The 12,479-nt window shown below is 41.0% G+C and overlaps 1 protein-coding gene across 2 annotated transcripts in view; it reads left to right on the top strand.

Moving 5' to 3' along the window:
* STAB1 (stabilin 1) overlaps window positions 1-12,479 on the top strand; it is a 605,861-nt gene that overhangs the window by 365,481 nt on the left and 227,901 nt on the right. For both annotated transcript variants that reach the window (XM_063940632.1, XM_063940633.1), the window contains 2 exons: window positions 3,440-3,583; window positions 4,117-4,242. In XM_063940632.1, the coding sequence (XP_063796702.1) occupies window positions 3,440-3,583; window positions 4,117-4,242 (270 nt within the window). The remainder of the gene's footprint in view (window positions 1-3,439; window positions 3,584-4,116; window positions 4,243-12,479) is intronic.

Below are 12,479 nucleotides of genomic sequence, written 5' to 3'. Positions count from 1 at the left end.
CACTGAAATGTATGATGACACGTTTAGGTATACTGGAAGAGAACTTCAAGCTTATAAAACAGAACTGGTACAGCATAGAATGGTTCTTAATTACCTCACAGCAGTGACAGGCGGATATTGTGTCACACTGGCAACACAATACGGCATGAAATGTTGCACATATATTACGAATAGCACCGAGGACCCGGTCGAGGTCATAGACCAAAAGATGGACGATATTCTCCAACTGAAGTGGGAATTTCGCAGGAGACACAATCTCACTCTTGCTGCTGTAGGTAATGAGCTGACTGGTTGGGTGTCATGGTTGAACCCGCGAAATTGGTTCTCTGGTTTAGGAGAGTGGGCTCAAGGAGTCATAATGGATGTTGGGAAGTTTCTCCTATGTATCTTAGGTGTTGTCATATCAATTGGTTTGATATTTAGATGCGGTCAGGCTTTAATGAAGTGCAATCGTCGTACTAGGGTAATGAGTTTAAGGAGTGAGGAAACTGTAATTCCAATGGATTTGATTTATGACCCAAATGTAGAAACAATGATGTGATGAAAATGCGATTTCTACGGTCCGTTTCTTTCACCTGTTTTTCCGTTTTCTCCAAGGTAAAAAGACCCACTTGGATGAGGAATTTGATGAGCCGATATACAGACAACAGATGGATTAAAGAAGAAGTTTTGACAACCTGATACACAGATTTTTGATGAACTTTGCCATAGATCCCCAGTTTCCCTAGAAATTTTAAAATTACGCTAGCCCAACACTTTTGTAAATCTATGGACATTGACAAAGCTTTTGCTCGCACCTTATGGGCAAAAGCACAAAGAAGACTGCATTCAACAGACACCAAACAAGACCTCAATCGACGAATGTACATTTACCTGACATAGAATACCACCGCATTTACCGTAATTATGTCTTTTCTTCATTTCTACAACCCTCAGGTAATGACACACATAGTCGATAGGGAATACAGGCACAGATATCAGCAATCACATATCTCCCCCATTCATGTATCATCAACTAAAATGTGCTCCCCCATTTTGTTACAACCAAAGCCGAAAAGAGCTCGGTAAAGTTTGACAGCCCATTCACAGACCCGTACCACGGGATAAGAAGGAATTCAAATGTATACTTCGCAATGCCTCGAAGCTTGATGTACAACACGTACGGCACGATGATACATGACCCCCCCAAACATGGATTCATACACAAATGCTTCTACTATCTCACTAGGTCATACCCTCTTCACACCTTCTCCACTCTCCTCCCTTACCCAACCATGGAAATGTATTAACCCCTGACATATATTTTTCTCTTTTTGAAATGTTTTAGAAGGTGGCAGTTATTGTTGACTGCCAAAGGGTGGACTGTCAAAGTCAGAAAAATATCTCTATGCACACTACCATATTTGCACCTCACACAGGTCCGTGCTGCGCATGCGTACGCTCTCCCGTACGTGCGCATACTCACAGTCGCGGGCACCCGCAGGCGCACGGTATGCGTATTTACGGTAGAGTTTATGTGATCGTAGCGTGCGACTCAATCGTTACATATTTTCACTATATAATGTATTTTGTAGATCATGGTCCCTTTGATAGATTCTGAAAGTTTAGTTAATATAGCATGTTCCTGGACAGAGGGATCCCTCTTTGTATTGTACGAAGGGTCTAACAGGGGTCATACAGTGGTGTTTGGTACCCATCGGAAGAGTATTTAAATAGCAATATTCCGGTGTTGGTTTGGAGCGGATTAATCGCTCGTGCGAATAGTTATGGACATAAGAAGTTTATGTCCATTTACTATTATTTGCTCTTACTTAGTCATGCGGCGGGAAACCCAGTATCCCACCCACCTGAGCTGTTGGAAATAGTCACAGCCCACCTGTATGAATCAACCTATGACCTTTTGTTATAGTGCGAGGAGGAATTCCTGTGTCCAATGAACAATGAGATTGTAGGGACCATTGAATTGTATTGTGTGTGGGGCATAAATAGACAAGCCGATCACATCCAGCTCTCACTCTTCAACGGTTATCATTGCTGAAAATCGGGAGCTGGATGTCCAGAGGCGCATGCGATCGTTTCCCCTTGTGCGTAAGTGTTTCTCCGCAACCATATTGTTCTTACTGTTATTGTGGGCCATTTCTCTCTCTCTCTCTCTTCTCCTCTCTCTCTTATTTTTCCCTTAAAACGTAATTGTATTGTATTGTATTTCCTGTGTAGTTATCTGGTTAGGTAGTCTATGTTATATTGTAGTGTATGACTTGTATTGTGTTAATTCTTTTGCAAGTATATCATTCATAATATATATTTATTAGGCGTTGGACCCTAAGCCCAGGTATCTGTGTATTTCTTATAGTGTTTAGTATTCTCAGAGCGTCGGTGACGCTCAAACAGCTTTTGAGTTAATAAGGTTATACTGTGTTGCATTTACACTCTATCATTACACTAAGGTTTTACTGCACAATACATTGTTTATGGTTTAGATACAAAGGTTTAACATTGTTAGCGTCAGCGCCGCTGGTGATCTCCTCTTGGTCCCGAGCGTCCGCTACACTATAGCGAATCATTACGTTAGTCAGCAGCCAATAGCGTGCCTGCCCGTGATCTCTTGGCCATGAGCGAACGTGACGCTTGAGCGTCTCGACTACGGCTAAGCGATTGCTACGCAACGTGCGTACCCTTACGGTACTCCATACGTAAATAGCGTACAGTGTTCTTAGACCTCATAAAGGGTTTTATATAAGATAAATATTCAGCTTTATCACTGGTTTTGTGTACATTCTGATTTTGTTATCTGCTAGCTCAAAGGCCTTCTCAAGAACCAGAGGAAGAAGGAGGTCTGGAAAAAGGGGCAGTGAAGGACAGTCATGTTTGTCAACAGATGACAGTTTTAGCGTAGCTACAACAAATAGTTCATCTTTCATGTCTCGACCTTCCACAGACTCTCCTTATTCCAACCATACCACATCACTAGTAGTTGCACAGAAATTTTATTACCCAGTAGCCGCTTTAACATTAGTGACTGATAATGTATAGTAGCCACACTTTCCCTACCACTAGCAACAATTGTTAGCCCATAACTTTATATATCAATTGTTTCCCACATCTTACAGAATAAATTATACACTCCTTTGGGCAGGGCCATCTTTACCTCGTATGAGTGGAAATTGTATTTATTTTGTACCATGATCCCCTCACACTACAGTGCAGTGTAATATGTTGGTGCTTTATAAATAAAGCTTAATAATAATGGTAGATGAACTATGAATTATGTAATTTGAGTATTATACAGTATTACTCTACCTAACTAACTAATGAAAAATACACTTTCTGGCATAATTTAAATAATCCACTGTCAATGGTCTCAGCGTCTGACATCTGATATTTATTCATATTGTACTGACTAGGTCAATAGATAATATTGTGCTTTATTGTCTTTCAGCTTGTATCCAGGAAGGATGAACTTAAAAAATACTTACTTCGCTATCATATGGTAGGCTGTCAACAGATACTAGTTGATGATCTTAAGAAATTGTCCTCGATAACTCCGATTTCTGGAGGCATCATAAGAATTTCTACAAAGAATGTAAGTCAGATCTTTCATTAAATATTATACATGCAACACTGAGCTCATCTGTGTAACTCATTCACTCTTTTTAGCCCCGTGAGCACCCGATTTTTAGATTAGATGCACTAGTCCACATTTTTATTTGACTAATTGCAACAGCCAAACATACAACATACATATACTATATGAACTTTATCTAGAACAATCCTGAAAAAAACACTGACATAGAGGTTTCATCTATTGGTGGCACCTGAAGACCACATGACCTTTCCCAACGGCGTGATCCCCCTGGAGTAGTAGGATCCTAGGCATTTGCCTTTATGGTTTATGTCCAGGGCCGGCTCTGTTGGTAATGCAGTTCTTTGGGATTTTGCACAAACTCTTGATGTTACAATTTCATACTGGTAATACATACTTTCAGAAGCTAAATGCTGATGTTTGAGAGAAAAATCTGTTTTATCTTGTCTCTATATAGCAATTTTCAATTTTCCTTGAAATTCTGCTAATGTGAGGCAGCATAAATAATAAGTGGTTTCATTTATTTGTTTTAGGATGAAGTGTATTTAAATGACTTTGCAAGAATAATAAAGAGCGATGAAATTGCAAGCAACGGTGTAGTCCACTTTATTGACAAGGTTTTAATCCCAGAAGATCCAACAAACACAAGTGAAAATGCGGTACATTTGTAATTTACTTTCTTCTGATTTTACAATGTTTCTTGGATACAGCTTCCTGTGAATATTGGAGAAGAAGTACCCAATACATGTAGAGTACAGTAAAAATATAGTACAGCAGGACGTATTGGGAGATAGTAGGCTATGAACTATAGCAGTAAGGACACAGCAGCACAGTGTGAGTTTTGCAAGATAAATATGGGACACCATAAAAATGAATAGGAATAGAAGATAATTGCATACAGTAGGGTAGTATTTGAGGAAAAGGAGAATGCCAGTGAAAGAGTAGGTTGGCTATTATGGAGAGGAGAACCTCATAGGAACTGGTAGGGATGTTGTTATAGTCATCTGTAGAATGGGCAAGCTATTGATATAGCTGCAGGGCTAGGGTTCTGAAGGGAACATGACCAAATCTGGAAGGCTTGGCCATGCTCATTCCAGACAAAAAATGATAAAAAATACAATACTCGTCGCTGAGAAGCGTCACCATGCACTGCAAAGGGGTACATCTAACCCCCTCAGCAGCTGACATGGGCCCATGTAAATAGTGCTGCCCAACACACCCCACCCCTGCCCTGCGTAATGGGAAGTATTAAGATGAAGAATTAATTGGACATATCAGACATAGAGTGATTATTATTTCTAATGGAATTATTTGCAATGGTATTTAAATTATTGAAGGTGGAAGTGCATTGTGTCAGTACTCTTTGGGATACAGCAGGTTAGGAATTAGGAATATCCCATTTGGTTAATGGAAAAAGAAAGTCTGACATAACAGTATACTGGGAGTAAAGGATATGGCAATCCTACACAGATACAATAGGCACTTTTCGTGTTTTGTGTTTTGGTTTTGGCTTGGTTTTGCCAAAACCACCTTTTCGTGTTTTGGTTTTGGATCTGGATGATTTTTGAAAAAAAACATAAAAATAGCTAAAATCACAGAATTTGGGGGTAATTTTGACCCTACAGTATTATTAACCTCAATAACATTTATTTCCACTAATTTTCAGTCTATTCTGAACACCTCACACCTCACAATATTGTTTTTAGGCCAAAAGGTTGCACCGAGGTGGCTGTATGACTAAGCTAAACGACACAAGTGTGCGGCACAAACACCTGGCCCATCTAGGAGTGACACTGCAGTGTCAGACAGGAGGGCAGATATAAAAAAAGGCCCCAAACAGCACATGATGCAAAGAAGAAAAAGAGGTGCACCGAGGCTGCTGTATGACTAAACTAAGTGACACAAGTGTGCGGCACAAACACCTGGCCCATCTAGGAGTGGCACTGCAGTGTCAGACAGGAGGGCAGATATCCCCAAAACAAAAAGCCCCAAATAGCACATGATGCAAAGAAGAAAAAGAGGTGCACCGAGGTTGCTGTATGACTAAGCTAAGTGACACAACCACCTGGCCCATCTAGTAGTGTCACACAGTGGCTGAATGTCGAAAGTGGGTCGCAATTGTTCGGTCCACTGACAGCATCTCCTGCACACCCCTGTAATTTTTCAAAAATTCTGCAATTGGTGGACTTATACGGCAGTACCCCAGGTCTAATACAGCAGTACCCCTGGACTTATACAGCAGTGTCAGACAGGATGGCACTTTTCAAAAACTAGGCCCCGAACAGCAACTCATGCAAAGATGTCGAAGAGGTGCAATGAGGTAGCTGTATGACTAAGCCAAGTGACACAAACAATTATATTATATGTCCAAATCATTGGAATTATACATCCAAATCACTGGAATTAAATGGCAAAATCACTGGAATTATACGTCAAAATCACTGGAATTATACGTCCAAATCACTGGAATTATACGTCCAAATAACTGGAATTATACTGCAAAATCACTGGAATTATACTGCAAAATCACTGGAATTATACGTTAAAATCACTGGAATTATACATCAAAATCACTGGAATTAAATAACAAAATGGAGGTTGAGGGCTTCCATCGTCATGTGAAGCTGAACCACTAGTCATGAACATAGGCCAGGGCATTAGCCGCTCCTTGCCACTCCATGTCATAAATGGCATATTGGCAAGTTATCGTTTCTCCTCAGACCATTTCAATTTCTTTTTTTGGGTCTTTTTACTGAACTTTGGCTTTTTAGATTTTACATGCCCTCTACTATCACATTGGGCATCGGCCTTGGCAGACGACGTTGATGGCATCTCATCGTCTATGTCATGGCTAGTGGCAGCAGCTTCAGCACTAGGAGGAAGGGGTTCTTGATCTTTTCCTAGTTTATCCTCCAAATTTTTGTTCTCTGTTATTTTTCTGGAGTTATATAACACAATATGCAGCACAGGAGCACTGGACATATGGCTGCAGAGGATACCACTGTGACTGCCTGGTCACTGGAATGACTGATGGCTGATGCACAGTACACTACCACTGGTCTGATGCAGGACAACACAGCAACACTGTAAGGGACTTGTTGTTGTTGTTGTTGTTATTATTATTCGGCAGCACTGGACATATGGCAGCAGAATATACCACTGTGACTGCCTGGTCACTGGAATGACTGATGGCTAATACCCAGGCAACTACCACTGGTCTGATGCAGGACAACACAGCAACACTGTAAGGGACTTGTTGTTATTATTATTATTATTATTATTATTATACGGCAGCACTGGACATATGGCAGCAGAATATACCATTGTGACTGCCTGGTCACTGGCAGGGACGTGCTGTCAGGAGAGGCAGTGCCTCCCCTGTCATTAATGAGTGAATAATACAAAGAAGATACTTGACACATATTCTGTGTCATAAGTATTTTCTCTATAGTAATCTAATCATTTTAATACTTAATACTTTAGTTTGGGAGGCACCATTAGCAGTGCCTCCCGTTAACATTAGGAACAGGATAAAGTGAGGGGTGGGCGGGGCCAAGCACAGGGCTCTAAATGGCTATTAGAAAAAGAGAGGAAAGCGGCACTTATACACGTGCCTCGTTGACAGGAACAGGCTTTCAGACCACATCAATGCCCGCCCCTGTCAGCGAGGCAGATGTGATTGGACAGGGGATCCAGGGCTGGATCCGCAGTCCAATCACCCATTCGTGGTGGGGGACAGCGGCAACGGGACCTGGCGAATGACAGAGAAACAGCGCCCTGTGTTACTAATGTTGGAGCTGCCTGGCTGACAGTCAGGTAACTACAATGATTGAGCTCCCATCTCCTCATTCCCCCTGACTCGCCTGGTGGTGGTGCGAGCCTGACAGCCATAGCGGCGGCCCTGGTGCGAGCCTGACAAGCGCAGCGGCGGCCCCTGAAGCCCAGAGCTGGAGTGTGCCAGCACACGTCCCTCTCCTTCCTCTTTCTCCTCCCTCCCGGTAGCATCATTGGTGCCTACACTCTTCTAGGTTGTCCTGGGCTAATGTAACTGGAAACAAAGTCCCAACCTTAATGCTGGAGAAACACAAAAGTCTTGACAGGGGTTTCCTGGAAGAGTAACTGCACAACCTAATGCTGTATTGGTAATGAACTGTTTAAATACTAGAGATAAGCACCGGAAATTTTTCTGGTTTTGTGTTTTGGTTTTGGATTCGGTTCCGCGGCCGTGTTTTGGATTCGGGCGCGTTTTGGCAAAACCTCCCTTAAAAATTTTTGTTGGATTCGGGTGTGTTTTGGATTCGGGTGTTTTTTTTCAAAAACCCCTCAAAAACAGCTTAAATCATAGAATTTGGGGGTAATTTTGATCCTATAGTATTATTAACCTCAATAACCATAATATCCACTCATTTCCAGTCTATTCTGAACACCTCACACCTCACAATACTATTTTTAGTCCTAAAATTTGCACCAAGGTCGCTGGATGACTAAGCTAAGCGACCCAAGTGGCCGACACAAACACCTGGCCCATCTAGGAGTGGAACTGCAGTGTCAGACAGGATGGCACTTAAAAAAATTGGCCCCAAACAGCACATGATGCAAAGAAAAGAGAAAAAGAGGTGCACTGTGGTCGCTGGACGGCTAAGCTAAGCGACACAAACACCTCAATATCACAGGAATTATTCGTTCTAATCAATGGTATTATTGGTCCAAATCACTGGAAGAAAATGACAAAATCACAGGAATTATTCGTTCTAATCAATGGTATTATTGGTCCAAATCACTGGAAGAAAATGACAAAATCACAGGAATTATTCGTTCTAATCAATGGTATTATTGGTCCAAATCACTGGAAGAAAATTACAAAATCACAGGAATTATTCGTTCTAATCAATGGTATTATTGGTCCAAATCACTAGAAGAAAATGACAAAATCACTGGAATCATATGGCAAGATCACTGTAATTAATAATTAATTATAAATCACTGATATTAATTGGTAAAATCTTGCTATCGCCTGCCTAGTGAAGTGGAATCTTGATGGGATTTTGTACCGGGGACACAATAACTTAATCAATTGTCTAAATACCAATGCACTAATGGTGGAAAACGGGCGCACGTCTAACAGCGCACTGATTATACTGAGAACTGATTATACTGATCAATCACTGATTATACTGAGCACTGATGATACTACGGAGAAATGACACTGAGCAGCGAGAACAGCACTGGACTATTGTACTGTAGTATACTGGTCACCACAATGCTGCACTGTACTACTATATACTGCTCACAACAATGCAGCACAGATATGGATACTTGAAGTGACACCGCGGAGCTGCAAGATACAGCAATGGCCTACTGTACTGTACAACTATATACTGTTGGTCACCAAAACGCTGCACTGTACTACTATATATATATATATATATATATATATATACTGCTCACAACAATGCAGCACAGATATGGATACTTGAAGAGACACGGAGTTGCAAGATACAGCAATGGCCTACTGTACTGTACAACTAAATACTGGTGGTCACGAAAATGATGCACTGTACTACTATATATATATATATATATATATATAGAGAGAGAGAGAGAGCGAGAGAGAGGGAGAGAGAGAGAGAGAGCAAAACGGGCGGCACTCCACGGATTTTCAGAAGAATTGAGACAACTACACAAGCTTGATTATCAACGTTTCAGGTGCTGTTTTAATACCACCTTTCGTCAGGATACAAACATAACATATACAACATACCTTATATAGATCCCAGTGCCCAGACCCACATCACAATTACCGCCCACTTCCGGTCGCGGGTGCCGTCATAGCATACGGCCGTCCGCAACCAACGGGAGAATCTGTTCCCCTAGCAACCAACAAAACTACTGGTCACCTCCGTGCTCCGGGCCTCCCACCACCAGCCCGCCCACCGGAAGCGCGTCAAAACCGCGTCTACCAAAAGGCGGGCGGGAGAGGAGGGGCCCATCACCAGGGCAACGAAAAAACCATAACAAAAAACACTGAACAGTGCGCGGACTCTGCTGCTGCACGGCTTCACAAACCGTCAAAGACATAGATCTAATACTGTATACAGCATAAAGTTATCCAGTGAGCTAATTAGAATAATGCAGTGAACAACTTGTTCATAAATCTAGACCAATTACCATACAGATTGAAACATCGATACATTGCCCAGGCAAACTAAATTTAGAACCATTCCACAATAATCTAGTCTATTACAGCTTATTAATGCAGCTAACTTAGATCATCTAAGACACGCTTATAAAAAAAAAAAACTTATAAAAAAAAAAAAAAACTTATAAAAAGGTAATTTACGATACCAATGCAAAAATATTCATAAGAAACATAGAAGAGACAAGAATATTTTTGCATTGGTATCGTAAATTACCTTTTATAAGTTTGTTTTTATAAGCGTGTCTTAGATGATCTAAATTATATATATATATATATATATATATATATATATATATGGGTGTAGCATGGATCGGCACTCCCATTAGATAGACATCTGCGCTGGTGCCCTCAACCAGATATTGGATAAATCATGGGAAAGGAGGAAGCGGCACTCAGCTTTTCAAATAGTCAAAAAAGTGTATTAAAACACACCAAACTCCAACGTTTCGGGCTTACATGCCCCTTTGTCAAGGTGTACAGCAATGCGTGCATAATAAAAACATATCTTTATAGGCAGGAGGAGAAACCCCGGGGTGTGTGCGCGCGTATGGCGCCGTCCGTACACATGGACCGGCGCTTACCAGTGACGTCATCAAGCTGCGGTCGTTCGTTGCTATGGAAATCGGACAAACCGCTGCCGCTAATAGAGAGTGAAAAAGAAACAGATAGACGAGTGCAAAGAAAAATTACAGTATATACCAATCTACCTCTAGATAAACTTAATACAGTTTGCAGTTAGCTGAATGTGCATTAGAGGCACTAATTACATTAAAAAATATTAACAACAGGGGCAACCCCAAAAGTTATACAAAATATATTGAATCCTAACAGTACTGGAAACAGACTCAAGACAGGGATTCATATTACAGGGTACTTAGATTTCAAATTTAATAGCTATGGACATACTGTAGTAATGTTTAATCAAGGAAAATAGTGTGCAGAAAGTGACGAGCTGGCTATTATTAAATAGTGAAAATGTGACAAAGAAACATCTACAGAGGGTCATATAAATCATAACAAAATACTGTATAGTAACAAAGTATACAAACAGGGATCTAGGGACAGGGATCTGAGCAGGCTATAGGGAAAGAGGTGTAATAAGGGGAGAGACAACAAAAGTAATATCCACAAGAACAGTGTATTAACTGTTTGTCTTCTAACACCAAAAAGAATAAAGGGGAAATAATTCCATTTGTTTCCCAATATAATACCACTAGTGCAATTGTACCACGAGCATCCCGAGCCCTCTGGTCCTTAGTGGCATCTGATCCATCCATTCCAGTGTTTAAGAACAAACGCCCAATGTCTTGTTTCACCAGAGCTCGTAACATCAAGGACATCATTGTCCATACGGACATTACAGGTTTTAGTGCCTCAATTGAACGTACCCCTGGTTTCCTTACGAAATCGGCCGGATGCTACAAATGCCCGAAGTGCACTACCTGTACACATATGCTTACTGGATCGTCCTTCAAACACCCGTACCATCAAGATTAAACACATCCTTACCTGCACTTCGTCATATATAATTTACATCATCATCTGCCCTTGCAATCTGGTATATGTGGGTAAATCCATCAGGACCATGAGGGAACGGATGGCCCTTCACAGATCGGCCATCAAAAAGGCCCTTATAGGAAAAACAGCTGACCAACCAGTCGCAAGACACTTTATGTTAACTGGTCACTCTATTAACGACCTTAAACACATGATTATTGACCATGTGGCGAAATCTCTTAGAGGAGGAGACCGAGAAGGCAAGCTTCTTCGATTGGAAGCTCGTTGGATCCATCGTCTGGGCACTATTAGTCCTAAAGGCCTAAACGAGATGATGCCTTGGAACTTATTCACTCACAGTTAATACACTGTTCTTGTGGATATTACTTTTGTTGTCTCTCCCCTTATTACAACTCTTTCCCTATAGCCTGCTCAGATCCCTGTCCCTAGATCCCTGTTTGTATACTTTGTTACTATACAGTATTTCGTTATGATTTATATGACCCTCTGTAGATGTTTCTTTGTCACATTTTCACGATTTAATAATAACCAGCTCGTCACTTTCTGCACACTATTTTCCTTGATTAAACATTACTACAGTATGTCCATAGCTATTAAATTTGAAATCTAAGTACCCTGTAATATGAATCCCTGTCTTGAGTCTGTTTCCAGTACTGTTAGGATTCAATATATTTTGTATAACTTTTGGGGTTGCCCCTGTTGTTATTATTTTTAATGTAATTAGTGCCTCTAATGCACATTTAGGGCATACTGTATTAAGTTTATCTAGAGGTAGATTGGTATATACTGTAATTTTTCTTTGCACTCGTCTATCTGTTTCTTTTTCACTCTCTATTAGCGGCAGCGGTTTGTCCAATTTCTATAGCAACGAACGACCACAGCTTGATGACGTCACTGGTAAGCGCCGGTCCATGTGTACGGACGGCGCCATACGCGCGCTCACACCCCGGGGTTTCTCCTCCTGCCTATAAAGGTATGTTTTTATTATGCACGCATTGCTGTACACCTTGACAAAGGGGCATGTAAGCCCCGAAACATTGGAGTTTGGTGTGTTTTAATACACTTTTTTGACTATTTGAAAAGCTGAGTGCCGCTTCCTCCTTTCCCACGATTTATATATATATATATATATATATATATACATACATACACACACTGCTCACAACAATGCAGCACAGA

This window comes from Pseudophryne corroboree, chromosome 9 (genome assembly GCF_028390025.1).
Source record: "Pseudophryne corroboree isolate aPseCor3 chromosome 9, aPseCor3.hap2, whole genome shotgun sequence".
NCBI lineage: Eukaryota > Metazoa > Chordata > Amphibia > Anura > Myobatrachidae > Pseudophryne > Pseudophryne corroboree.
The sequence above is the reverse complement of the archived record's forward strand: the minus strand, read 5'-3'. Positions and strand labels throughout refer to the sequence as shown.